The sequence below is a fragment of the Metarhizium album genome, assembly GCF_000804445.1.
Source record: "Metarhizium album ARSEF 1941 chromosome Unknown scaffold_21, whole genome shotgun sequence".
NCBI lineage: Eukaryota > Fungi > Ascomycota > Sordariomycetes > Hypocreales > Clavicipitaceae > Metarhizium > Metarhizium album.
Window position 1 is genome coordinate 144221 of NW_024467595.1, and position 24456 is coordinate 168676.

The 24456-nt window shown below is 54.0% G+C and overlaps 8 protein-coding genes across 8 annotated transcripts; 3 read left to right on the forward strand and 5 right to left on the reverse strand.

The window, feature by feature from the left end:
* Window positions 1-769: 769 nt before the first annotated feature.
* MAM_06467 (phosphoinositide-specific phospholipase C) lies at window positions 770-4234 on the forward strand (the record flags this gene model as incomplete). The annotated part of the gene is made up of 1 exon (XM_040825265.1): window positions 770-4234. The coding sequence occupies one exon, from the start codon at window positions 770-772 to the stop codon at window positions 4232-4234; it is 3465 nt and encodes a 1154-aa protein (XP_040676692.1).
* Window positions 4235-5790: 1556 nt separating this feature from the next.
* MAM_06468 (palmitoyltransferase PFA3) lies at window positions 5791-7447 on the reverse strand (the record flags this gene model as incomplete). Its single annotated transcript, XM_040825266.1, has 2 exons — window positions 5791-7220; window positions 7300-7447. 2 exons carry the CDS (start codon window positions 7445-7447, stop codon window positions 5791-5793), a joined length of 1578 nt encoding a protein of 525 aa, XP_040676693.1.
* Window positions 7448-8603: 1156 nt separating this feature from the next.
* MAM_06469 (uncharacterized protein) lies at window positions 8604-9430 on the reverse strand (the record flags this gene model as incomplete). Its single annotated transcript, XM_040825267.1, has 2 exons — window positions 8604-9185; window positions 9245-9430. 2 exons carry the CDS (start codon window positions 9428-9430, stop codon window positions 8604-8606), a joined length of 768 nt encoding a protein of 255 aa, XP_040676694.1.
* A 286-nt stretch (window positions 9431-9716) lies between these two features.
* On the reverse strand, window positions 9717-11720 carry MAM_06470 (Transcription factor IIIC, subunit 5; the record flags this gene model as incomplete). Its single annotated transcript, XM_040825268.1, has 3 exons — window positions 9717-10993; window positions 11053-11464; window positions 11526-11720. The coding sequence occupies 3 exons, from the start codon at window positions 11718-11720 to the stop codon at window positions 9717-9719; spliced, it is 1884 nt and encodes a 627-aa protein (XP_040676695.1).
* A 1668-nt stretch (window positions 11721-13388) lies between these two features.
* MAM_06471 (Protein phosphatase 2A, regulatory B subunit, B56) lies at window positions 13389-15723 on the forward strand (the record flags this gene model as incomplete). The annotated part of the gene is made up of 4 exons (XM_040825269.1): window positions 13389-13898; window positions 13967-14923; window positions 14995-15293; window positions 15360-15723. 4 exons carry the CDS (start codon window positions 13389-13391, stop codon window positions 15721-15723), a joined length of 2130 nt encoding a protein of 709 aa, XP_040676696.1.
* A 1000-nt stretch (window positions 15724-16723) lies between these two features.
* MAM_06472 (uncharacterized protein) lies at window positions 16724-18318 on the reverse strand (the record flags this gene model as incomplete). Its single annotated transcript, XM_040825270.1, has 3 exons — window positions 16724-17227; window positions 17293-18015; window positions 18169-18318. 3 exons carry the CDS (start codon window positions 18316-18318, stop codon window positions 16724-16726), a joined length of 1377 nt encoding a protein of 458 aa, XP_040676697.1.
* A 541-nt stretch (window positions 18319-18859) lies between these two features.
* On the reverse strand, window positions 18860-19201 carry MAM_06473 (uncharacterized protein; the record flags this gene model as incomplete). The annotated part of the gene is made up of 1 exon (XM_040825271.1): window positions 18860-19201. One exon carries the CDS (start codon window positions 19199-19201, stop codon window positions 18860-18862), a length of 342 nt encoding a protein of 113 aa, XP_040676698.1.
* Window positions 19202-20385: 1184 nt separating this feature from the next.
* On the forward strand, window positions 20386-24216 carry MAM_06474 (Inositol polyphosphate-related phosphatase; the record flags this gene model as incomplete). Its single annotated transcript, XM_040825272.1, has 3 exons — window positions 20386-20427; window positions 20492-24021; window positions 24096-24216. 3 exons carry the CDS (start codon window positions 20386-20388, stop codon window positions 24214-24216), a joined length of 3693 nt encoding a protein of 1230 aa, XP_040676699.1.
* Window positions 24217-24456: the final 240 nt, after the last annotated feature.

Genomic DNA, 24456 nt, shown 5'->3' on the forward strand with positions numbered 1-24456 from the left:
AGCAGCAGAGGGGGAAAATAGGAATCAAAATCTCCTGCTGGACGTACCGAGGCTCTGCAGCCTTCGTTAGAGGCCAGCTTGACGCACCTAACGATCGCGCTCTTATCTTTTACCAAGGTCAACCCTAGGCTGGGCATTACTCGACTTCTTCTGCGGCTCGCGAGCGATACCTAGTGCTGCAGCAAACAACGTACATAACCCCGTACCCAAAAACAGCCACCTGCATACTACGTCGCGCTGCAGGCCTGCCACCTCATCATCGACCACACGCTGCCTTTGTTCTTGGGCCTCTCTGTGTCGACCTGACGGCCCTCCAGATCGCCCCCAAGCTGTAGCTCTGCTACCACACCCGGGTCGCATATCCATCGCAAACTGCCCCGGTCGACATAGGACGTACAAAAAGGACCAATTGGTAGGCAATTGCCATCCAGACGCACCACTCGCAGCCGCCTGCTTGCCCGAGCCCCTACAGCCATCGTTGCGGAAGACGACGCATCCGATACCACCACCTTGAGCATCTTCCTGGTCAGCAAGCCTTTTGGCTCTGCTGCAGATTTGCTAGCTCGGCATAATTGCTCTTCCTCCCTTCTGTCTCGTCGCACTTTGCCGGAGCCTGCTACTCCTGCCCCGGTCCACTCCTGTTCCCAACATGCATACCGGACTTACACTGGCTTCATAAATGTCGACTCGGTCATTCTGAGGTAGCTCGAGGCTCCATTCTGTTTCCGTCGCCTCTGTTCATGTGCGGTGCTGCAACTAGTGCACAACCATGATACCCGGCGAACCGGAAACTCAGCAGACGACGGCTTCTCCCAGTGTAGAGCAAAGAATGTCTGCTCTCTCACCCCAGTTGCGGCGTTCTCGCCCGGGCCACGTTCAGACTACCTTCAACTCCAACTCACAACCGGTCCACGTAGCGGATTCCGAAATTAGCGCGTCCTCGGCAGCTTCTAGCTCACAGCAGGGATCACCAATCATGTCTCCCGGTGCTGCCGTCTTGACGACGAACTCATCAATTCAGGCTTCGCCCGAACCCCTTGGATCACGGGATGATGATCAGTTCTCGGCCAGCTTTCAACTTCCAGACTCGATCTTGACTCACAAGACAAGCAACAATTCCCTGAGCAGGAGCTGGGTTAGTAGCACTAGCCCAATTGTAGAGGTGGCGGTTCCGGAACTCAGAAGTAATAGTGTATCTGCCACATCCATTGGCACTGCACCCACTGCCACGACCAGCAAGGGGAACTTGATTCGCAGATTGTCCAGCCGAGCCTCAAGGAGACTGACCAGTAGCAGAAGGAGACAGTCTTCTGCGACGCCCGCCAGCCGAGATGGGAGCATTGGCCCGTGTTTCTTGCGGCGGCGCAGCGACAGCAACAACACCGCTCCTCCCGACTACGTCCCTACACCTTCAACCGACTCGGAATCTGACCTGGACGAGAGAGATGATCTCATGTCGATTAAATCCTCATTCCTGGACCAAATCCCCAAAGGTTCTTCTGCGAACAGCACGACGGGCTCCATTTCGGGCAGTGCTAACAACATGGCCGGCCCAGTCATCCCTTTGCAGTTGCAGCGTGGCACATGGTTGAGGAAGATCTCCAAGAAGAATCGATCCAAACGCATCTGTCTCGTTTACGAACGAGAAACAAACAAGCTTGTTTGGGACCAAGCTCGTCCTCACAAGTTTTTACATGTTGATGAAATCAGAGAAATTCGATTTGAGTCTGACATCCAGCAATACGCTAGAGACTTCAATATTCCTGAGCCAGAACGATTGACCTGGTTCACGATTCTCTACACTATGCCTGACAAGTCTAAATCGAAACTCATGCATCTTATGGCCGACAGCGTAGAAACAACTAACCTCTGGATTAACTTTCTCGACGCCATGATGAGACACAGACAGGACGTTATGACGGCATTGATGACCTTCAACGACAAAGCCATCCAGCAGTATTGGCAGTCTGAAATGACGAAAAAATTTGGCGACAGTCCCCGGAATGAGGAACAGGAAGAGCTCGACATTACCGGTGTAATGCGAGTATGTCAGAATCTACACATTTATAGCTCACAATCTACTCTTCAGGCCAATTTCAGGCTCGCCGACGCGCGCCACTGCGACGCTCTTAGATTTCAGGAATTCTTGGACTTTGTTCGACTTATGCGTCAGAGACCGGATGTGCAGCGCCTCATTCGAAGCATCGCTGCCAAGCCTGGCAAGGGCCTGACATTTGCGGAATTCCTATCCTTCCTCAAAGACTACCAAGGTGAAGACGTCGAAGCCAACAAGACCACTTGGGAGAGGCATTTCAATAAGTTTGTCCGCAAATACCGATCTGACGATTTGGCGGGGCTGGGCATTTTGCAAGACGACTTATACATGTCCGAAGCCGCATTCATTGGGTTCTTGTCCTCGCGGCAAAGTGGCCCTCTAGTGGAGGAGCCTCAACAATACACGTTGGATCGCCCCATGAACGAGTACTTCATCTCCAGTTCTCACAATACCTACCTCCTTGGTCGACAAGTCGCTGGTCAATCCAGCGTTGAAGGATACATCCGCGCACTTGCTCAGGGATGTCGATGTGTCGAAGTGGACTGCTGGGACGGTTCTGACGGTCAGCCCCAAGTGGTCCATGGACGGACTCTTACATCGGCCATCAGTTTCAAGGAGGTCATGACCACCATCAACAAGTATGCGTTTGTCAAGTCCAGTTTCCCTCTCTGGATCTCTCTCGAGGTTCATTGCAGCCCTTCCCAACAAGCCTTGATGGTTGATATCATGAAAGATGCTTTCGGGTCAAGGCTGGTGACAGAGCCCCTGGACCCTTCGTCGGACAAACTACCGTCTCCATCGGAGTTGATGGAGAAGATTCTCATCAAGGTCAAGAAGCCACGAGGCGGAAGAGATGAGACCCTCCCAGCGGAACCAACCGGCCGACGACGTGGAAGCAGCTTGAGCTCGCCAGTTTCAAAGCCAGCTGTTCCAGACAGCGGCGCCTTTTCACCTTCGCAGTCAGTCCCCCAGAGCCCCCTTTTGCCCGCCTCCAACCAGGCCCGAAGACTGGTCAGCAAAAGTCGTGTCAATACCATCGCAGAAGGCGAGGTGCACGACATCCCGAGCAGTAGCACGAGCGACAATGAGAGTGGAAGCGAAATGGGCGGCTCTATCCGACGGTCACAAAACAAGACGACGCGGTACCTTGGTGCGCTTGGTGTATACTGCGCCGGAGTCAAGTTCTTTGGTTTTGAAGATCCCGCCGCCAAAACTTTCAACCACATCTTCTCGTTTATGGAGACCAGTTTCGCCAAGCACTCACGGACCAAGGATGCCAAGATGGCACTCGACATTCACAACATGCGGTACCTGATGAGAGTTTACCCCGACGGTCTGCGACTGGCTTCGAGCAACTTTGATCCTCTGATTTATTGGCGCCGCGGTGTGCAGATGGCAGCGCTGAACTGGCAAACTTTTGACTCGGGCATGCAGCTCAACAATGCCATGTTCCAAGGCGGCAAGGATGAGTCGGGATACGTTCTGAAGCCTGATGAGCTCCGTGACATCCAGATTCAGCCATACAATTCTGCTATTGCCGAAGGCAAGAAGGAAAGATCTGTGGTGAGGTTTGCCATTGAGGTTATTTCGGCCCAGCAGCTTATGAGGCCCGCGAACCTCGCCGCCAACAAGTCGATGGATACTTATGTTGAAGTGGAGATTTTCCATGCCAACGATAAACGAGACAAAAAGGAAATTGGCTCATGGCTGACCCACGCTCTTGATTCGCCGCTCAAGTTCCAGACGGATGTAGTACGCGAGAACGGCTTCAATCCCGTGTTTACCGGTGGCCCGTTCAAGTTTACTGTGACCACGAAGCACCCAGAGCTGATCTTTGTGCGCTGGTCTGTCAAGCTAGCCAGCTATGGGGAGAGTTACAACAGCAAAGAAGGCTCGGCCATTGCCACGTACACGGCGAAACTCAAAAACCTCAAGGGGGGGTACCGCACTATACCACTCCACAACCACGCAGGGGATCAGTATTTATTCTCGACACTGTTCTGCAGGATAAATGTCGAGCCCATTGAAACAAAACTCTTCGATATTGCTACTCCGGTACAGGACGGCGGTAAGCTCAACCGCTTCGGTGGCAAGGTGTTTGGCCGGACCAACACGAGTCCTCGCAGCACGTTTGAGAAGAGCATTACGGAAAAGAACAGCTTTGACAACCTCGTCTAGAGGGCAAGGTGCCTGCCGCGCTGTTCATGATACGTTCTACTTTACTTCTCCATTTCCCCGCAGGCAGCTCGGGGTCTGCCAGGATGCAGTTGCAGTCGAGGTGGAATTCATATGACCCAGTGGGCTTGCCCATTTTTTTTTATTTCTTATTTTTTCATTTTTCATTCTTCTTCTATTCCCCGACGACGGGATGGTTTTTCTCTCTCAGCCATGCGGATTGATCCACCCCACCACCACCTCCTCTTTTCTTGTACAATTCATGTATCTTCTAAGATTGGTGTTTATCTCTTGTTGAGCTTTTGCAACGGGCTTTTGTTGTTTGGATCTTATTTTAAAACGAAAAAAACAATGTCACATCTAGCCCGTTCGCTTTTCCCATCTTTCGCTTTCTTCTTTTGTCATCAGCCTTTTGCAGCGTTAAAATTCGACCCTGGAAGCCTCCCAAACGAAAATACCCCTTACTCTACGGAGATCTAAATGCAGAAATGTTATTTTTGATGCTGGATATGATGGACTTTGTGAGCACCAGGGCTGGGTAACATTTTGCATACACACATGTTTTAAAAAAGCCCTTCATTTTAGTTCACTTTTGGCGGAGTCGTTGCATCGAACCGCGGAATATGGCTCGGAGCATTCTTGATAGACAGGTCTGGCGCGGAAACCAAAGGCACACTTTTTGTTGACCATTACCGTATCAGCACTCTGCCCGTCATCTTCTGATTCTCGTTTGGATCTGTTTAGGTTTGGTTTCCAGGCGGAAGAAGGGCCGGGAGCGCGGACGAGCATGGACAAGCATGGAGAAGCAGGTATGACGGACACTGGATACTTGATGACGGATGGCAGCATGGCGAGGGATGGACAAGTGAAATGAAATCATGATGAACGGCGTTTGATGACGTATAGGGGTTTTATAGTATGACTCGATAGATATTCGGCTCGGGCTGCACTCCACGGGAAGGCGGAGGCGGAGGTGGATGGTGGATGCTAGGTAGTGAATTGACTAGTTATCTGGGTCCAGAGACGAGGCGAGGCCAAAAAAAAAAAAAAAAAAAAAAGGGGGGGGGGAGTGTCGTGATGGAAAAAAGCCGGCATCGTGCCGTCGGGAGCTTGGGAGAATCTGTGGGGTAAAAGGGCAAAAGGGCAAAAGGGCAAAAGGGGTAAAGGTACGGACGGAGCACGGGGCCCGCCCGGCACCTACCCCAGTGCGTGCTCCTCCAAGCCAAAGTACGTACTCCGTACTGTACTCGAGTACGGAGTAGGGAGGCAGTACTAGCACCTCCACCAGCACCACTACGGAGCACCAAGTACCTTAAGTACGTAGTGCGGGTAAAGACAACTCGTCGTTCGTGATGGAGACCAGGCGCCCCGTACGGACGGACCCTGGCCTGCCGAGAAAGACGGCATCCTCACCAAGTGCCTGGGCATCGGCGTGGGCATCGGCGTGGGCATCGGCGTGGGCATCGGCGCACTCGAGGGGGCTGCGGCTTGGGCTTTCTTGTGGTCAGCGATTCAATTACCAATTAACCCCTACCCGACCTCGTACCGAAAGCACGTAGTTAGTCTACGCCTTGGTCGTCGACGGGACGCGCGCCGCCGGGAGCCCCGCCGGGCGCGGCCTGTCGCAGCACGCCGCTTGCGCCGCCCCGCGTCCACGACTGGCCGTTGCTGACGGGCCCGGATGCCCGTCGCTCCGAGGAGTCGTCTCTGGTCTCGGCGCCGTCCTCGTCGTCCTCGTCGTCCGTGTCCAGGAGCTCGTCCTCCACGGACTTGCCGCGGGTCGAGAGGCGCTGCATGCGCATGCCCTGCGACCCGTCGGCGTACAGGTTCGGGTCGCGCCCCAGCACGAGGTCTGCCTTGCTGGGCCGCGCCCGTGCCGTCGGCCCGTCTCGGTGCCCGCGCGAGGAACCTGCGTTGCCCGCCCGTACCCAACCCGCGGCGTCGTCGTGCCCGCCCCAGCCGGCGCTCATCTCCCTTGCGCGCTGCTCCTCGCGCTCGCGCTTGATGCGGTCCCGCGCCTCGAGCCACTCGGGGCTCGCCTCCCACGACCACCCGTCGCCCGTCGTGTTGCATATCGGCACGGCCCAGAGCCAGGGAGAGGGCCCCAGCAGGTGCTGCAGGTTCCTCCTCCACCCGAGGTCAAACGCGCTCGGGAGCTTGGCCGAGTCCTGCGCGTCGAGGTACTCTTCGTGCCGCCGCCTGGACTGCAACCTCTCGTGTTCGTCGTACGACAGCTGCACCGGCCGCGCGGGGTGGTCGTGGTCGTGGTCGTGGTCGTTGCTCGGCCTGCGCTCCTCGCCTTCCTCGGGCCTCGTGATCCCCGGCAGGGCGTTTGTGTGAAAGTCCACAAACTGCTGCGCCGCCTGCGGGAGCCGGTTCGCGGGATTGTGCGCCGCGCGGTACGGCTGCTTCAGCGGCGACAGGTATCTCGTCTTCTCCAGGCACTCGATCGTCGTCTGTCCCCTCAGCGCGAGCACGACGTGCCACCCCGTGAAGACGCCCACCACGACGCCGACGATGCCGCTGACGATGCTCAGCACTATAAAGTTGACGGGCAGTAGCGCGTCCAGCCTCCCCACGTTTTCTTGCACAACCTCGGACCACACCCACGTGCCGCTTACGGCGAACGCGTAAAGGCACAGCGTCGTCGTGTACATCAGAAACAGCAGAAACGCCTTGTAGTTCCGGAGCCCCAGGCACGTCGCCAGCCACGGACAGTGGTGGTCCATCTTGAGCACGCACCGGCGGCACGTGGAGCAGTGGTGTGCGCGGTCGGGCTTCCGCGCCTGGCATTTTTTGCAGAAGCGCACTTCGCCGTTGCTCTTGACGGTGAAGGATGTCGTCCGAGGGTGGTGGTTCTGCGTCGTTGTCGGCAGCAGGCCGTAGCCGTCGCGGTTGGTTGTCGACCCGGGATCGGTAAAGACGGCCGTCGTGTAGGACCAGTTCAACAGCAGGTAGATGACGACGCCGCCTGCGGATGATGCGCTTCCTGTAGACGTGACGAGTGTCAGACATTACCGTTCGTTCCACGTTTGGGGAGAGCACCCGGCACCGCGGGGGGGCCATACCTAGCCAGCTGCCCTCGGGGGCAACTGAGCCTATCTCGACGACGACCCATACCGCCCATGTCGTCAGCCCGTAGACAAACATCAGCGGTATGTAGGTGGCTGTCACGCAGCACGCGCGTACGATGGTGCGCGCGCACCGCCGGGGCATCGTGGTCCCCTGGTTTGACGGCTCCGCGTCGAGCTCGTGGCCGTCCAACGTGGCAGAATGCGACGGATTTAGGCTTCAGGCTTGGGGCTTGGGGCTTGGGGCTTCAGGCTTCACCCTACAACGATGCTGGTGTGTCGAATTAGCGGCCCGTTGTCGTCGGCTGCGATGTCAATGGCGTGATGGCATGTAAAAAGGGGGGGACATGGCCGTAGAGTTTTGGAGTTGCTGGAGTTTATGCGACCACGTTGATGCCTTTGGTGTTGATGAGTGCACAAAAGACCAATCAGACCCTTCGAACCAGAAGGGAGCGAGTAGGGGGTTTGGCTTTGTCATCACAGGTTACCCTACATGCGGTTCCGAAACCGGCACCTTTACCCCGAGGCCCCTCATCTCGTGCGGTGCATTTCCGGTTGCCTTGCCGTTTCAACGCCTTTGCTGTCTTTCATACACGACATAGTTTTTGGTAGCTTTTGGAGATGTATGCAAGGCCAACACTCTGATCTTGGGACGGCATAGATGGATCATCTGCAGGACTACCTAAGCACAGTGCTCGGAGCCCACGACAGAAGAGCGTCCGCTTATGGGACCGATCAAACGTCTAGGCAGTTCATTGGAAACCCAAGAGCAAACATGATGCAACCTCGCAAAAAATCCTGCTGCTGATAAAAGATGGCCACGTCAGTTCACCAACGTATCATTTACCAGAATATCGCGTGCTCACGAACCACTACATTCGGGCATCGGCAGTCCGTTACCATTGCGCTTCTTTGTGGCCGTTTGTGGTTTCCTTCTTCGTTCCCCTGAATGCAGCACGAGCGCTCTCTGCGGTATTGTAACGCAAGGTCCCGTCTTTGTTTCGCTCCCTGCTAACGTTTACGATACCCGCAATCAACTGATCCAAGTAGGCCTCGTAATTGTTTGTATCACGAATTTGACATTTCACCGAGGTCGACTCGACGTGGGAAGTAATTGCAGTCAAGGTCTTGAAAGATTTCAGGCAACATGGGCAGTGATAGGTCTTGTTGCCATGAGCAGGAGACCGGAGGTGCCAAACCAGCTGACCTTGGCGTTTAAAGCATTTCCTAGGAAGAGTGAGGACTTGTCCAAAATGAAGGGGGGAAGGCAATGGAAAGGGTCTTCATAAAGCGATCTATACTCACCCGCATCGAACCTTGGGACAGACATATTGCTCAATGACATCGGAGTAGTATCGCGCTGCATTGAAAGCCGGATTATCTGGGTCATCAGGATCCATAGACTCAAACGCCATCCGAGGGCCTGGTGTCGCAACAGTGTTGAGCTGAGACTCCGTGAGAGTCTTCGCAGGAGTGGCACCCGGGAACAAAGTTTTCTTCCCCTTCCAAGCCGTCTTTGCTTCGTTCTGATGGTCTCCGTCTACGGTGCTCCTCGGAGTGGTAGGCCCAGCTTTGTTCGAAAGCCCAGGGAATTCGACTTCTGTAAGGTTAAATCCGGGATCTTGTGCATCTCGCCAAATATGTCTCGGGCTCGCACTCTGCTTGGGGGATACGAAGCTGGTGTAGTTGTTCTTCACAGCCTCCTTGGTAAGTACCTCGAGCCGCCTCGCAAATTCTAGCTTCTTCTCTCGCATTTCGTCCAGCACCGTCTCGTCAATACGAATACATTCACCCCTCTCAATGTGTGATATGAGACTTGCCAGGCGGGGAAATGGCCCTTGGCCACATCCAGGACAGTCGAGCTTTTGCTGTTGGGGATGATCCTGGACATAGTGTTAGCTGCCGATAATGCTTGCATCGCGCATGTGAGTGGAAGGCCAACTTTGAGAACGTGGGAGTTTTCTGCGGCTTGAGTCTCGAAATCCAGCCCACAAAATTTGCAGTGGATGTGATTTTCAGCACCTGTGCGGCGCATGTACTCCTTGTGCTTGAAAATGGCCTCCCAGTCGGCAAAGAAACGGTTGCAGGACTTGCAGTAAAACCGGCCGTCTTCGCGAACGATGGACATGGTGAGACTGTGGGGAGTTGGCAGGCTGTAGAGTTTGATGGTGCCCGGCTGAAGATGTTGGTGAGTTGAAAAGGACGACGCAGGAAAGGCGAGAGAGCAAAGGGCAGGCGATCCTGTGGTAGAGTGGCAGGTTGTCAGTGCCGGCCAGGCAGTCACGAGTTCCACCTGCCCTGCCTGCCCTCATTTTAACTCTGGCAGTAATTTCCATCATGCGAAGTAACTCTGAAGCCGCACGCGTTTCGTAACTTGGTCTTGCATGCAATTCAAGAGCCTTCAATTTGCTATGCTAATCTAGCTCAGGATATGCCATACGACCCATGCCCATTTCGGTATCCTCGTCACCAAACTGCTGATGCCCGTATTGTTCGCCACCGTGATAATATCCAGCACTGGGGTATCTAATATCAGGATATTCCTCGTCATCCGACCCATCGTCATCATCGTCATCGTCATCGTCATCGTCGTCTCGTTCGCTGCCGTAATCTTCATCAGATTCCATTCTGTCCGTGTCGACCACACTGCTATCGACGAACGGGGCAGGCGATTTTTCAGGAGCCACACTTGAGCTCGTTCCAGTTTGCCGGAATCGAACATTGTACCCTGTACTCTTTTTCTTTGGTGGCTCCCTCCCGTGAAGGGCAGTGAACTCCTCTGTTGAAAGATTCAAACTTGGCAGAGGAAGGTGGTATGAATTTGATGTGGTCCGGGTCGGAGTCAAATCACCAAAGCTCAATGTCTGTGAAAAGTCTTCCTTCGTAAGGTGCCTGCCGAACTTGATAGCAACCAGTTTGGTCTTCATAACTGCCTTGACTTTTGCCCACAGTCCACCATGGTACCACCCACTATTCATGATGTCGCACTCGGGGCGTACGGACGCGTTGTCGAGCAATTCTTTCAGTAGAGGGTCGGTAATGTCGCAGACCTGCCATACCTTGCCATCCGTTTGATATGAATTTCCGTCGAACTTGTGACTGTCTGCTTCAATGCTGGACACATTCTGTGTTTCGCCAAGCTGTGTCCTGCGGACTAACCGCCAGGGCTGGTACTTGATTGTGCGCCGGTGTCTCTTGAGCTTGAACATGAGCGTCTGATAGATGCGATACTTGGGATCCGTCCGAGGATCGGTGCCATAGGGAACCACACTGTCTCTCCAAGGGCCACCTTTGAATTGATATGCTGCGTAGTTGAGGAATTTCTTCAATTCGTTCCAGCTTTGGAGCTTGCCCCTCAAGTGATTGAGCAAAGACCGGCGAGTCCATACAGGACGATGTTGGAAGGCGTCTTCTAGTTGAGCCATGACCTCAACCATCCTGGGATCCGTCATATCTGGCGGCAACTGTGGTCCGTCTGGAGCTGGGTCTTCTGCGCCAATGAAATACCCCACTTGCTTGACGGCAGTCAAGTTGATTGTGTCACCATCCTCCGTCGCGCGAACGTACGGATTCTGCGAGTAGAAGTAGTTGAATGGCAAACTCATGTGTGTGAAGATGGGTGGAGGAATGATATCGACATCAGGGGGATGATCTGTTCCGCTCCGAAAGGCGAACGCCTTCAACTTTTGAACTAGTCGCATGTTGGTCAATACAGACCACGAACTCGGGCATGTAGCAGGGGATACCTACCGTCTCCTGGTAAAACTTGTTCAGCATATCTCTGGGCAAAGTCCGATCGTGTCATATCCCAGTAAAAGTCGGCTAAAGCGCGAAACCGATGAGTATGTTTGATAATGCCAATCGCTTCAACTTGATATCTTTCAGCATTGTCTTGAAGCTTTCTCCTTAGAACCTTGGGCTCGTCCAGTCGCGCAACCGATTGCACCTCTTCCTTATTCTCTGCTCCGGAAGCACCTGTGAGATCCAAATCTCCCTGCCACGGGTCGCTACTTCCCCTTTTCCGTCTGCGGCCAGTTCTCTTGGGCACGGTGACCTTGAGAACTACGTTGTGAGATGCGGCGTTGTGAGACATGATGGGCCTGCAAAAGGGGCTTTCTGGATTGAGATACAAGGGCACGGAGTTTCTTGAGGGATCCATGAGCTTGAGAGCGTTTAGAACAACTGAACTTTTGCCGTATGAACAGGAAAGATGGGAAACTCACGTGTGCCAGAGTTGGGACTCTGCCAAAGGCTTTGACAGCCCGGTCAATATTCTCTACAACAGCTGGTATTTCAACAGCGGCCAAATCGCGCGATGCAATGCGAAATCTTGGTGCTCCATCTTTCTCAGGCTTATCGCTCGACAGCAACCCCGTTGTTGATGGACCGGCCAGCTCATCATCTGAAGGCATTCCCATGGTGCCCAGGCGCGTCAAGGTGTCATTTCTGATGACGTTGCTGGTGATTTGGCTGGGTAATACGAGGGATCAATCAATTGCTGCGCCCGGTACCGAGCTGACATTAGTGTGCCGGTCTTTCTCTGGATGGAAGGAACGTAAGAATTGGCGGACGATGCTTTTTCTCAGAAGCGCCGTAGCGTGGTTAGTTTTTGTTTAGAGATCTGGGTTGCATGGTAACTCTTGGAGCTGGTTCCGCAGGAAGTTGGATAAAAGCTGCGAGGTTAGATTCCCTGTCCACATTGGGACTGCTGGTGCAGGAGGTTGCATTGTGGTCCGTGCACACCGGGCCACTCATTGCTGAGCAACGCCACGAAGCAAGTCCTCCATCGTCTGAGACGACACAATGTGTTGCGGAATTGAGGATTTCCATACCGCTCTAGTCGCGTCTCGGTCCGTGGAGGATGTTGGGTGCAAATGCAGAGCAAAACACTGCCACTGGTGACTGGATGCCAGAAACTACCAAGTAAGTACCTAGGTACCTAGGTAGTTACTTAGACACCAAAACAAACACTCGGGAACGAGCAACCTTTTGTTGACCTGCCAGGTAAGTACCCAGGTACCCAGGGAGTTAGCCCCGGCCTGCCAGTTGCATGGCGACCTTGACTGCTCGGTACTACCGCACGGAGTACGGAGTACTCGGTACGGAATACGGAGTACTGCAGGTCGCACTCGAGTCCTTCATTTGCTTCTGCATGGGCAGGACCGGTTTGGCCGCTGCTATCCACCTCTCGTCCAATCCAAACGCTGGACCCCCAAACCAAGTCCACGTCGAAACAGGAACCCCCTGCCGTCGCTGGCCCTGTCAGTCATCCTTGGCCATCTGCATCTCGATAGTATTACAAAGGAACGACTGCTCCGTACTCCCTACTTCGTCTTCTCCGTACTCTGGGCAGAGGGGAAGTCGAGCAACGGAGTACGTACTCTATATTTGCGCATACATCATTCTTGCACAATTTGCACAATTTGCACATCTGCACATCTGCACATCTGCACATCTGCACATCTGCACATCTGCACATCTTGCACCTCCATCGCAACCTGGATACTCCGTACCGACCTCGATTTTCGATCCTGCACCTGACGCGCTCGGTATACCTACATACTGCGCTTGGTTTCTCCGGCCAGAGACTGGGCAGAATTGACGTCGCATCGAGTGCTTGCCGAAGCCGTCTTCTCCACGCAGGCCGTACTCCGCACAACACATGACGACGGCCGACGCCTCACGATTGCTCGGAACTAACAAATCCATCGAGCACTCGACTCGACCCTCTCACCCAACAAGTGCTGAAGCACCCTCGCCAGGTGCCCAGCCCAGCGCGCCCCGCCCCCCCGACTTGCACTTGCACCTGACCCCATTGGAGCCCCGTTGTCCTTGGCCTTGTTGATTGACCCCACCGCAGCAATCAGTCAGTCAGTCAGTCGACCTGTCGCAGACTCGTCGACCTCGCAGCAACAAGCGTCCGCATCAGCAACGCCAACATCGAAAGCTCGCCTGCCGTCTGTCGTCCACCGTTTTTATCGTCCGAGTCTGTTTCCCTTCAGTCCCATCGTCGACGACGAACACGAGCTTGTAGATGCTGTCGACGTCCAACATGAAGCGCTTTGGCAAAGGACTAGTAAGTCATCATGCCCGACTCCCTTCCCCGACCACCCAAGATCCCCATGACCTCATCGTCGTGCGTATGTGTCTGGACTCGAGGTTGGGCTTCGCTTCGATTCACGGCGTCGCCATGCCAGGTATATCAATCACTCGCGATGGCGCAGTCTGCTAACAAACTCTTCACGCCCCCCCGCTCACAACAGCTCGCGCGAGGCAAGGATGCCAGCAAATCCTCCAAGAAGAATAAGGATTCCAAGGATGGCACGTCGTCCCCTTCGTCCCGAGACTCGTCGAACCAGTCTCCTGTCCTGACTCCCACGTCCTCCTCCACCACGCTCAATGACATCCGCAACAAGCCCTTACCACCCAATACCACCGGACACGGCGACCATGGACTTCCAACCCAGCCGTCAAATCCAGGCCAGCAGGGCAATGTTCCCGATCGCTTTGGCCCCATGGGTGGTGCTTCAAGTCCAAACGGTGGCAATGCCAATGCCAGGTTACCCCCAACCGTCGTCATAAGCCCGACGCCGGGAGTAAGCAGACTTATCCCGAATAGCCCCAGGTGCAATTGATGGTAGGCCTGACACTGACACATTGGCAGCATATCCCCCCTCCTGGAGCTGCCGAAACCATGCCTCACGACCTGGCACCGCCCAAGGCGGGCCAGAAGTCGCTCATGATCCATCGAGGCATTGACAACCGCGACGCCATTCCTGAAGGTCTGCGAACTCCGAAACGACAGCACTCGTCTCGATTCGACATATCTGCTCACCGGGAACTGGAAAAGCTGCCTGGCTTCCACGAAGTTCCTCCTAACAGGAGACAAGAGCTTTTCATGCAAAAAATTGACCAATGCAATGTCATTTTCGATTTCAACGATGCCAGCGGAGACATGAAGGCCAAGGAGATTAAGCGCCTGGCGTTGCACGAGTTACTCGACTATGTTGCCAACAACAGGCAAGTAATCACGGAACCCATGTACCCGAGAGTTGTCGACATGTTCGCCAAGAACTTGTTCCGACCCATTCCTCCACCGATGAACCCACAAGGCGAGGCGTTCGACCCGGAGGAAGATGAGCCTGTCCTGGAGGTAGCTTGGCCACATATTCAGGTCGTCTATGAGTTCTTCCTCCGCTTTATAGAGAGCCAAGATTTCAACACCAATATTGCCAAAGCCTACATCGATCACAGCTTTGTCCTGCAACTTCTCGACCTGTTTGACTCTGAGGACCCTCGAGAACGCGACTTCCTGAAGACAACCCTTCATCGCATCTACGGCAAATTCCTGAATCTCCGGTCCTTTATCCGCCGATCCATCAACAACGTCTTCTTCCAGTTTACGTACGAAACGGAGCGGTTCAACGGCATTGCCGAATTGCTGGAGATTTTAGGATCAATCATCAATGGTTTTGCCCTGCCACTCAAGGAAGAACACAAGATCTTTCTGACCCGCGTTTTGCTGCCTTTGCACAAGCCCAAGAGCTTGAGCATGTACCACCCGCAGTTGGCCTACTGTATTGTACAGTTTTTGGAAAAGGATGCCTCTCTCACTGAAGACGTATGTGACTTCTCGTTGCCCTTTCCCGTGTTGATGCCAAATACACTTACTAATACGTGTCAATCGCTCAGGTCGTTCTTGGTCTGCTTCGATACTGGCCGAAAGTCAATAGCACCAAAGAAGTCATGTTCCTGAATGAGGTTGAAGACATTTTCGAAGTCATGGACCCTGCCGAATTCGCCAAGGTCCAGGAACCTCTGTTCCATCAGCTCGCCAAGTCCGTTGCCAGCCCCCACTTCCAGGTCGCAGAACGAGCGCTCTACTTCTGGAACAACGAATATTTCTGCAACCTGGTCAGCGACAATGTAGAAATTATTCTGCCCATCATGTTTGCGCCGCTCTACGAGAATTCTAAGGGACACTGGAACAGGTATGAACTCTTAGAGGAGGCGCCATGGAATGTCCTTATTTTCTCTTATGCTGATCATCCTGACAGGACGATTCACGGAATGGTCTACAACGCTATGAAATTATTTATGGAAATCAACCCTCAGCTGTTTGATGATTGCTCTCATGACTATACTGAGCAACAAAATAGTGCAGCCGAGCGAGAGGCACTTCGAGAACGCAAGTGGGCTGCCTTAGCCGAGAAGGCTGAGCAGCGGCGACTGTCTGGCGGCCTTGCCGATGCTCCTGCACGATTACAAGTTGGTGGCGTATTGTCAAGAGTGGATGAAGTCGACCCGGTTACTGAGGATAATCAGAAGCGACTCGATTCGCTTAAGCTACAGGACATTTCCAGCAGACGCCCCGGTGGCCACGAACGACAGAATTCACAGAGCTCTGCTCGAAGCAGATGATCATCCTGCTTTCCGGTCATAATTTTGCAAGGACATCCTGCCTTCGCCACCTAATCAGCCAATCGATCTCGCGATGGCTAAATATTGCGGGGAATCTGGCAGGAGTCCAATATTCGTCAACATATTGGCTTAGCTGATATACCTGGAGGTGACGCTCAGCTCCTTTGGTCACACCAACGAGACGAACAGAACTTGACTGAGAGGGCGCGAGCCGGTCAGCTGCGTGCTACTAAACCTGCTCATCTTTTACGGCTATCATGACATATTTGCAACATATTTATCCGGATTTGTCCTTGCTCCGGTGATTGTGCGGACATTAATTCGTTCTACAGTGCGCCTACTCCCAGTCAACAATAAAAACGGGGGATCTGGGATGTGGGGTTTCAAGGGTCGCTTTTTTTTTATTTTACTTTATTTTCTTACACTTTTTCTTCCTCCACAATTGCAAATTGGATGCAGGGTTGACTTGAACAAAAGAAAAGCGCTTGAGAATTCGCATCAAACTGGCATGTTTGGCATTGTTCTCGCATTCTTGCCTCTGTTTTATTTCGATCCTCTGACTGTGTCGGAAAAAGTGATTGGAAGCACATGAGACGGCGAGGAGTTGTGCCAAAGCAGCCCTGGTAGGATGGGAGGAGCGAACGGGGGAGGTGAGGGGATTGTAGGCTGTGGGCGGCTTGGCTTCGTTGTGTTTTTGTACTACGTAGTAGATGGCTGGCTGGTGATATGCCAATAGACTTTTTCCTACCTGTTATTGTCGGGTCTGATATTGTGCTTCTTGTTGACACTATTTGCCCTTGTTGAGCATTGACTTTGTATTTTGCGGTGTGATTGTTATGTATATTGACTGTGACTGTGGCACGACACTCCACGTCATTCACATCTTTACTCTCACGCGTGCAAGGGTTTGCATCATCTCCCTCGGCTGTATCCCCTCCCGGCGCCACGGTGATATCCCCTGCCCCGTCCTCTAAACCCGCCGTCATATCCACCCCGTTGATTATAGTTGTTGCGCTGTCCTTGTCCTTGGGTTTGCGGGGGAAGCTGAGGAATTTGTCCGTTCCACACGCTCATCATCTGGGCTGCGAGGGCAGGATCCGGCATCCAGCCTTGTGGAGGAGGGGGAGGGGGCGGCGGCGGCCAAGGTCCTGTGTATCTTACTGGTGGGGGAGGGATGGGCATCTCGAATGGGATATTGGGCATGGCTGTTGAAAGGGATGCATGCTGTGGCTGAGGAGATGGTTTTGGAGAACGGCGATAGGGGCTGCGACTGCGACTGCGACTGCGACTGCGGCTGCGGCTGCGGCTGCGGGTTCGTGATCGCGAGACTGATCGAGGTGTGTAGCTTCTGCTGCGGCTGCGGCTGCGGCTGCGGCCACGGCTGCGGCTTCTGGAAGGTGATGTGCGTCTGCGTTTGAAGGATCGTGATGAAGACCTTCGGGTGCGCGAATAGCTGCGTGCTGATGATGATGGAGACTCGGACCGGCCCCTTCGCTTTTCCCTTCTGCGTTCCTTCATTCGTTGGCAGAATCGTCTGGACCACCCGTAGTATGTCTCTCCGCCGATGACCTCCCCCGTCATCTCATCCAGGATGATCCTCTCACCCATTTCGTTCACGTCCACGTGCGCGTTGTCGTCTGGTCTCCTATCCCGTGAGAAGAGTCTCTCCGCGTCGGCAAGCAGCGATTTCACTGCAGCGGTGATAGCTCTATCTGCCGGTCCGGGGGCGAGTTGAACTGGACGGATGAGATCGGGGAGCATGGGTTTCGTAGAATTCGCTACCAGGTGAGGCAGCCATGTGGCTGCAGGCAAATCGTACCACGCCGTCGACGAGTCGCCGTGAAATGAGGGCAGAGTAAAGGGCGCCTCTTTGGCGAGTTGGAGAGATGGATTGACCGGCTGAGGGGTCGCCAAGGTGGACGACCCGGCGAGGGCTTCTTGGAGTTTGGGAATCACGGCCTCGGCAGAGTATTGTTTTGATTTCCATAGAGAGATGAGGTCTTGTATCTTCTTGATGTGTTTCGGGCATTTGTCGAATGAGGCGGCGGAGCTGACCAGTGGAGGGAGGTATGCCTCCACGGCGGCACGGAAGTCCTGATTCCCCAGGCGCGCGGCATGGTGCAGCACATCGTTGACAATGTAGAGAACGTGTAGACGACGGCGTTTTGTGCTGGGACGAGCATGTGCCGCGTCATCGACTTGCGCGTTTGAAAGGGCAACGAGATATTTCGCAAGAGCCGAGCTTCGGCCACTGGAGTGGACGATATTGCCGAGGATGTAGTCTTTGCAAGCCTGTGCGGTGGTTTCAAGAGACACGATCTTAGCATGGCTACGGGGAGGACATCGAGCAAAATTTTTTCTTCCTCTTCGCTGTCACCGCTTACACGGGGCGGGAACAAAGAAAAAAACTTCAATTCTCGATCTCAAGGGTGGTCTGGTGCAAACCTGGACATTGGGCCGGGAGCACTGCGTCAGCGTTGAGGCGACTTGTTGAAAGAAGGAGTCGACTGAGGGCCGGCTGATGGATGCTGGGTCGGCGCGAAAGAGGGATGCTGCGAGTGCGGCTTTGGCGATGGCTATTTCAGGTGTCGCCATGGCGCGCGGCGGTTGGGTCGACGATGAAGCTTTGAGATGTGCCACGTTGGGAGCTGGGAGCTTTGCTATGGTGGTTTTTGGTGTTGTCTGGAGGGCTGGCCAATGACGCGCTGGTGTGTGGGGCATGGAGTGTCGCGTTGCGAAGTTTTGCGTCTTCGAGCTATGCCTACTGAATTCGGGTTTGCATTCAGTCCAATTAACGAGTGCCGTTTTGGGCAGCTGGTTGGCTGACTTTATAGTGGTGATATTATATGGAATCTAAGTTGATCCGAGTGGGGGAAACAACGTCGCGGCCGATGAGACGTGCCGTCAGCTACCTATGTAGCTTTTTGTTTTGTCACAAGCTAGAGGCTTACGGAAGTGAGCCATGAGCCAAGACCAAGACTGATGGAATTCAGTGTTCGTGTGTCGTCCCAAAGTTGCAGCATGCATCATACAAGCTCTCTCTTCCCTTGCCCAAACCTCCCATGTAAAAAAGGGCCAGTCGTGCATCCAATGCCGCCATCATACTGCCAATTCCCGCTTTACGCCCCCTCAAGTATTACGAAAACCGATCTCCCTTAGGACTCCTATACGGCGTTGTGCTTTCGTATTTGCTCTTCTCCTTGGTCTGCTGCGACTCTGTCACTGCAGCATGTCTGGTCGCCGCGGGATCATTGCCCGCCTCATGGCTCGGAGAGCCAGCTGTGTCTGTCATGGCAGGGGCGCCGTTACCGGTGGCAACGGACGAAGATGTCGAACCGGGGCCGGCGTACTCGAGAGATCGAATGTCTTCCCGCTTTTTACGGGCGGCTTGAAGCTTGGCCTGACGGTCGGCGTTGATTTCTCGCTTGGCAAAGTAGTACGCGCCTGCGCCGGCTGCAGGAGACAGGCGAATGTTCATGTCAGAGAATGTATTTACCGGTGGAATTTGCAGCAGAGGAGGGTTGAGTGCTAAAGCTTACCGACGCAGAGGGAGCCCCAGCCCAGCCTGAATGAGGGATGGCATCAGAATTACGCCTGGGAGCTTGGGGAATCTCGAGCGGAACAAACCAGAAGGATTTAGCCTGTCGAGGCGATGTTAATATTAAAGACTATGCGGTAGGACGCGAGCCTAGCGAGGTGGCACTGACGGTGTTCATGGTGCAATTGATTGGACTACTTGGTTGATTAAATGCGCGCCGTCTATTCCGTACGGAGGTGGAAGTGTCACCTGGTTAATGTAATGAGAGATAATGAGAGATGAGAGCACATGTCCCTCGTAGTGTTTGGATGTCTGACGTGGTTCAGCCACAGTGGCTGAGGCGCAGTCGACTTTAACTCTTGATGTCCGAAGATGGACGAACAACGAAAGCATCGGCGGCCTTTGGAAGGTCATTGGCGGCGGCTTCAGTTCAGCGCTGTCAAGCACATATCCTTGGTGGCTGTCTCGAGCAGATGTCATTAATCTAATAAAGTCGTGGTTCTGTATCGGAACATTCCCAGTGCCCTAGTTGGGGAGTCCAAAATTAGAATCGGCAAAAGCCCCAGTCATGTCGTTTCACTAGCTCATCCGGCCGCACTGTATTCAACCACCAAAGTCTCACCAATTGTCACAGTGTCCAAAGCCACAGACCACTACATGAATGACGATCTCCTCCACCGCCTCCAAAATAGAAGGACAAGGACCACCACCAAGACACGCAGGCTGCCCCAATCACCCGTTTTCTGTCGCCGTTGCCTTCCCCTCTAGTCTACGGAGTACCGCTTATGCCTTCTCCCTCTGATCTTCCGTCGCACACGCCTGTTCAACGTTGACAACAAAGACTGCGTGAACCCGTCAGAGTGTTTCCGGAAGACGTCAACATCAACACTCCCTCTGGCCCTCGGTTCATCGAGGCAACGAGGCCCGTCTCATTTTTTCCCGCCACGATTCTCCGCTTCCACACAAAACCGATCCACCGATCCCCGCGGGTATGATTTAACGTTGGGCCTCGCAAAGAATGGGTGTACCGGGTGCTCGCGTGCCAAACTCATGTCCCCAACACCACACCAAAACCCCACCATTGAAGCCGGCATTCCATGTCGTCACATCATCATCCTACTACCATGGAGCCGCCACGCAATGACGGGCCGGATGGTTCCTCTATCGTAAGCACAAGCCATCTCTTCTTGTTGAGAGGATATAGTTGTTCCGCCTCACTAACACGCCTAGAAACCTGTATCCTCCCTACTTGCGCGGTTCGAGAATCTAAGTCAATCAGCGCCTCTCGCGCCTCCCCAAAATGCGCCCTCGAGATCTATTTCTCCAGCCCCCAAGCCTGATAGATTACGAACTTTCAAAGCCTCGCAGGATCCTGCCCCGTCTCCCAGTCCTGCGCCCGTTGTCTCATCCCCTCATGCAGCTGCTTCTCAAAAAACGCCGGTAAAGCCGCCCGCGAAACCAATACAGCTCCACGCGACAGAACAAACCACTCCTCGCAATGGAGTTCCTGCGCTAGCAAATATGTCTACAACGCCGGCAATGGCGGGCGGCACCTTGCCATCAACTCCAACAATGCCTCCGCCGCCTGCTCTCAAAGTCCTGCCACCTCAATCTCCGACCCAGACTCACGCTTCGGCTGTTGTGTCTGCCGACCAGTCGCCATTCTTAGATCCAACGACTGCTGCATCACACGAGCTCACAGGTGCTTCACCGATACCCATTAAGATACCCAGTCGACCCTTGACACCGATGTACTCTCTTTCTGCTCCTCGATCGCCTCGCCTGGCTCCTTCGCAGCCTCCGTCACCACCTCCCCCGAGACGGTCTGTCGAAACAAGGCGGGAACCAAAGCAACCTCCGCCGCCGCCAGCTCCTCGTCTCGACAAGTCGAGAAAAATGACTCCAGTCTCATCGAATCTCCCAGATACTCGCAAGAACACCTTATCTTGCACAGGGGCAAGTATCGTTGACGAAACGTCTCCGTTCAACAGCCCGCCAGCCAGCCCCGAAAAGACCCACGACGACGAGAGTCCCCCTGAGCTACCCATGCGGCCAAGAGCAGAAGTGAACATGGACCTTGCGTCCAGATCCAGGCCTGTCATGGGTGCAAGTTTTGAGCCGCCGCCAGTGCATCACTCTCTCGCAGTCAGGAGATCAGAGCGTGATGCGTCCGTGGATGGAACCCCTAGGCCGTCCCTCACAACGCAACGCCCTGTGGATGGTCGAGTCGCCCATTCGCCCAAACGATCGACTAGTGACCTGACGACCGTGACACACGCTACCTACAGCTACAATTCAGGCAGACCTCCCCCGAAACCACCTAGGCCAGCTCAACAGCGTACTGGTACCACATCAGATACCCTATCCAGCTCAGCACCAGCCGGACGTTCGCAGCAGCAGTCGCCGCCCACCACTCACCACTTTCCCGCGCCACCTACACGAATTCACGCGCCTGTCAAGACGGTTGACCGACCTACCGATAGAGAGACGCTCGACTCGCGAGCGCTCACACCGTCTCCACCATCAATATCGGCCAGTCGCCCAACGCCTCGTAGTATTTCGCCTCCGCCTGCCACAAGCACGGAGCCGGCTGTACATGTGACGGCGTTTCCGGATTGCGCAAATGTCAATCGGAAACCACCACACGCCAAAAAGGGCTGCTATGAGATCCAGACTAAATACGATCCGAGAATCATTGACATCTGTGGTGACCTGGTCTGTACCAGCGGCCAGTTGACGAGAATTTGGAATACCCTGGATGGGGAGCAGATTATGAGTCTCGCTCACACTGAAGGAGTCAGGGCAACTGCTGTTCTGTTCAAGCCAGCCGCAGACGCAGACCACGAGGGAGCTTTCATATGGGTCGGTACCAATATAGGCGAGCTCATGGAGGTGGAGGTTGCCACGCAGCGGATTACTGAAGTCAGGACTGGTGTGCATGGCAAGGCGGAAATTACCAAGATATACCGACACTACAACCAGCTGTGGTCACTAGACGAAGGGGGCATTCTAATTCTTTGGCCCGGCGAAAGCGATGGGGTCCCGAACCTCAGAAGCCATCCCATTATACAGCCAAGCAGGCTTCCAAAAGGCGCCACCTTTTCCATGGTGGTTGGGAGTGAACTATGGCACGCAACTGGCAAATCGATTCGGGTGTTTGAGCCGTCAACTGACGGGTCCAGACCGTTTCAAGTCTTGGTTCGACCCTTGACCGCTGACGGTTGTGGCGATGTCAGTGCCGGCACCATTCTCAGTTCAACACCCGGCAAGGTGTACTTTGGCCATGTGGATGGAAAAGTAAGCATTTTTTCGTCCTCGGACTATTCTTGTCAAATGATCTTGAATGTTAGTTCCTGGAAGATCAATGGACTCGCGGGTGTGGGACACAATCTTTGGGCTGCCTACAACACCGGCAAGATATGTGTATACGACACGACCCGACAACCCTGGACTCTGAAGAAGGAGTGGCAGGCGCACGACCAATCAGTCTTGAAAATGAGGATGGACCCATCGGCTGCCTACCGAGTCGACCGCCTGCAAGTTGTGTCCCTTGGCACTGACAGTAAAGTCAAATTGTGGGATGGCATGCTGCAGGACACCTGGCTGGAAGACGACCTCAAATCTAAAGATATAAATTATTGCGAGTTTGAAGAAATCAAAGCTATGGTTCTCACATGGAACGCGGGAGCATCGACTCCCCACAGCCTACGATACTCGAAAGGCGATGGCGATGCTACCTTCTTCCAGGATCTACTACGATCGAGCGGGTCACCTGATATTCTTATTTTCGGCTTCCAAGAACTAGTCGACTTGGAAGACAAGACGGCTACAGCCAAGCGGCTTCTCAAGTCCAAGAAGAAGGAAGGGACTGAGCAAGAACACATGAGTCATCAATACCGTGACTGGAGGGACTTTTTGCTGAAGACATTGGACGACTATATGCCCGGCGATCACTTGTACCACCTTCTCCAATCATCGCCGTTGGTGGGGTTATTCACTTGCGTGTTTGTAAAGTCGACTATTAGGGACAGGATCCGAAACTTGAACGCAGCGGAGGTAAAACGCGGAATGGGGGGCTTGCACGGAAACAAAGGGGCCATTGCCGTCCGATTTCGAGTGGATGACACGTCCCTCTGCTTCATCAATTGCCACCTGGCTGCTGGACAGTCACAAGCAAACTCGCGTCACAATGACATCGCTGCGATTCTGGAGGCAAATTTGTTCCCAACCGAACTGGATCCAGAAACGCGACTGGACACTTTTACAGGCGGGGGCGATGGATCCATGATTCTTGACCATGAGCTTTGCATTCTTAATGGCGACCTCAACTACCGCATCGATACAATGTCTCGTGACACCGTGGTCAAGGCCGTAAGGCAGCAGCAGCTGGCCAAATTGCTTGACCGTGACCAACTCCTGGTGGCACGGCGTCGAAACGCTGCTTTTCGTCTGCGTGCGTTCGAAGAGCTTCCCATATCGTTTTCACCGACGTACAAGTATGATGTCGGTACGGACACGTACGACACCAGCGAAAAGAGACGAAGTCCCGCCTGGTGCGACCGTCTGCTCTTCCGGGGACAGGGGAGGGTACGTCAACTAGATTACAAGAGACACGAAGTCCGAGCCAGCGATCATCGACCTGTCACGGGAAGTTTCCGCCTCTGGGTGAAGAAGATTGATGCAGCAGGAAGAGCAAAGGCTTGGATGGAGAGCCAAGGGCGGTTTGAGAGTGTGCGAGCACAGGTCATGGCGAACGAGATGTGAGTTACTCACCATATTGCTGGCGACAGGGTGGTCATTGAGGAAAGTATGGAATTTTACTAAGGGCTTCTAGAATGACGTACCTTACGCACTTTTGTGGGTTCGACGAGCCAACAAGCCAGGCGCTAATCAAGGAGACATTATCACGAAAAGTGCACCGGAGCCCAAGTAGGAATCGGGGCGGCGGCTATTAGAGCGAGCGCATGCATTTGGCGCATTGAAGTTTTGTTTTAATTCTCATGGCGAGCGGGCATATCCAGCGTAGCGTCGAGACGCATGTTTTGGGGGCAAATGGTGTTCGCAAGGGTCGGGACGGCATACCGCCGACCAAGAAAGATGCGATAGAAGGGACGGGCGTTGATGGGACCTGTCATGATTTTTTGACGGAAGTCGGTTGGCAAGGCGATATAATTAATATATGCCAAATAGAACCC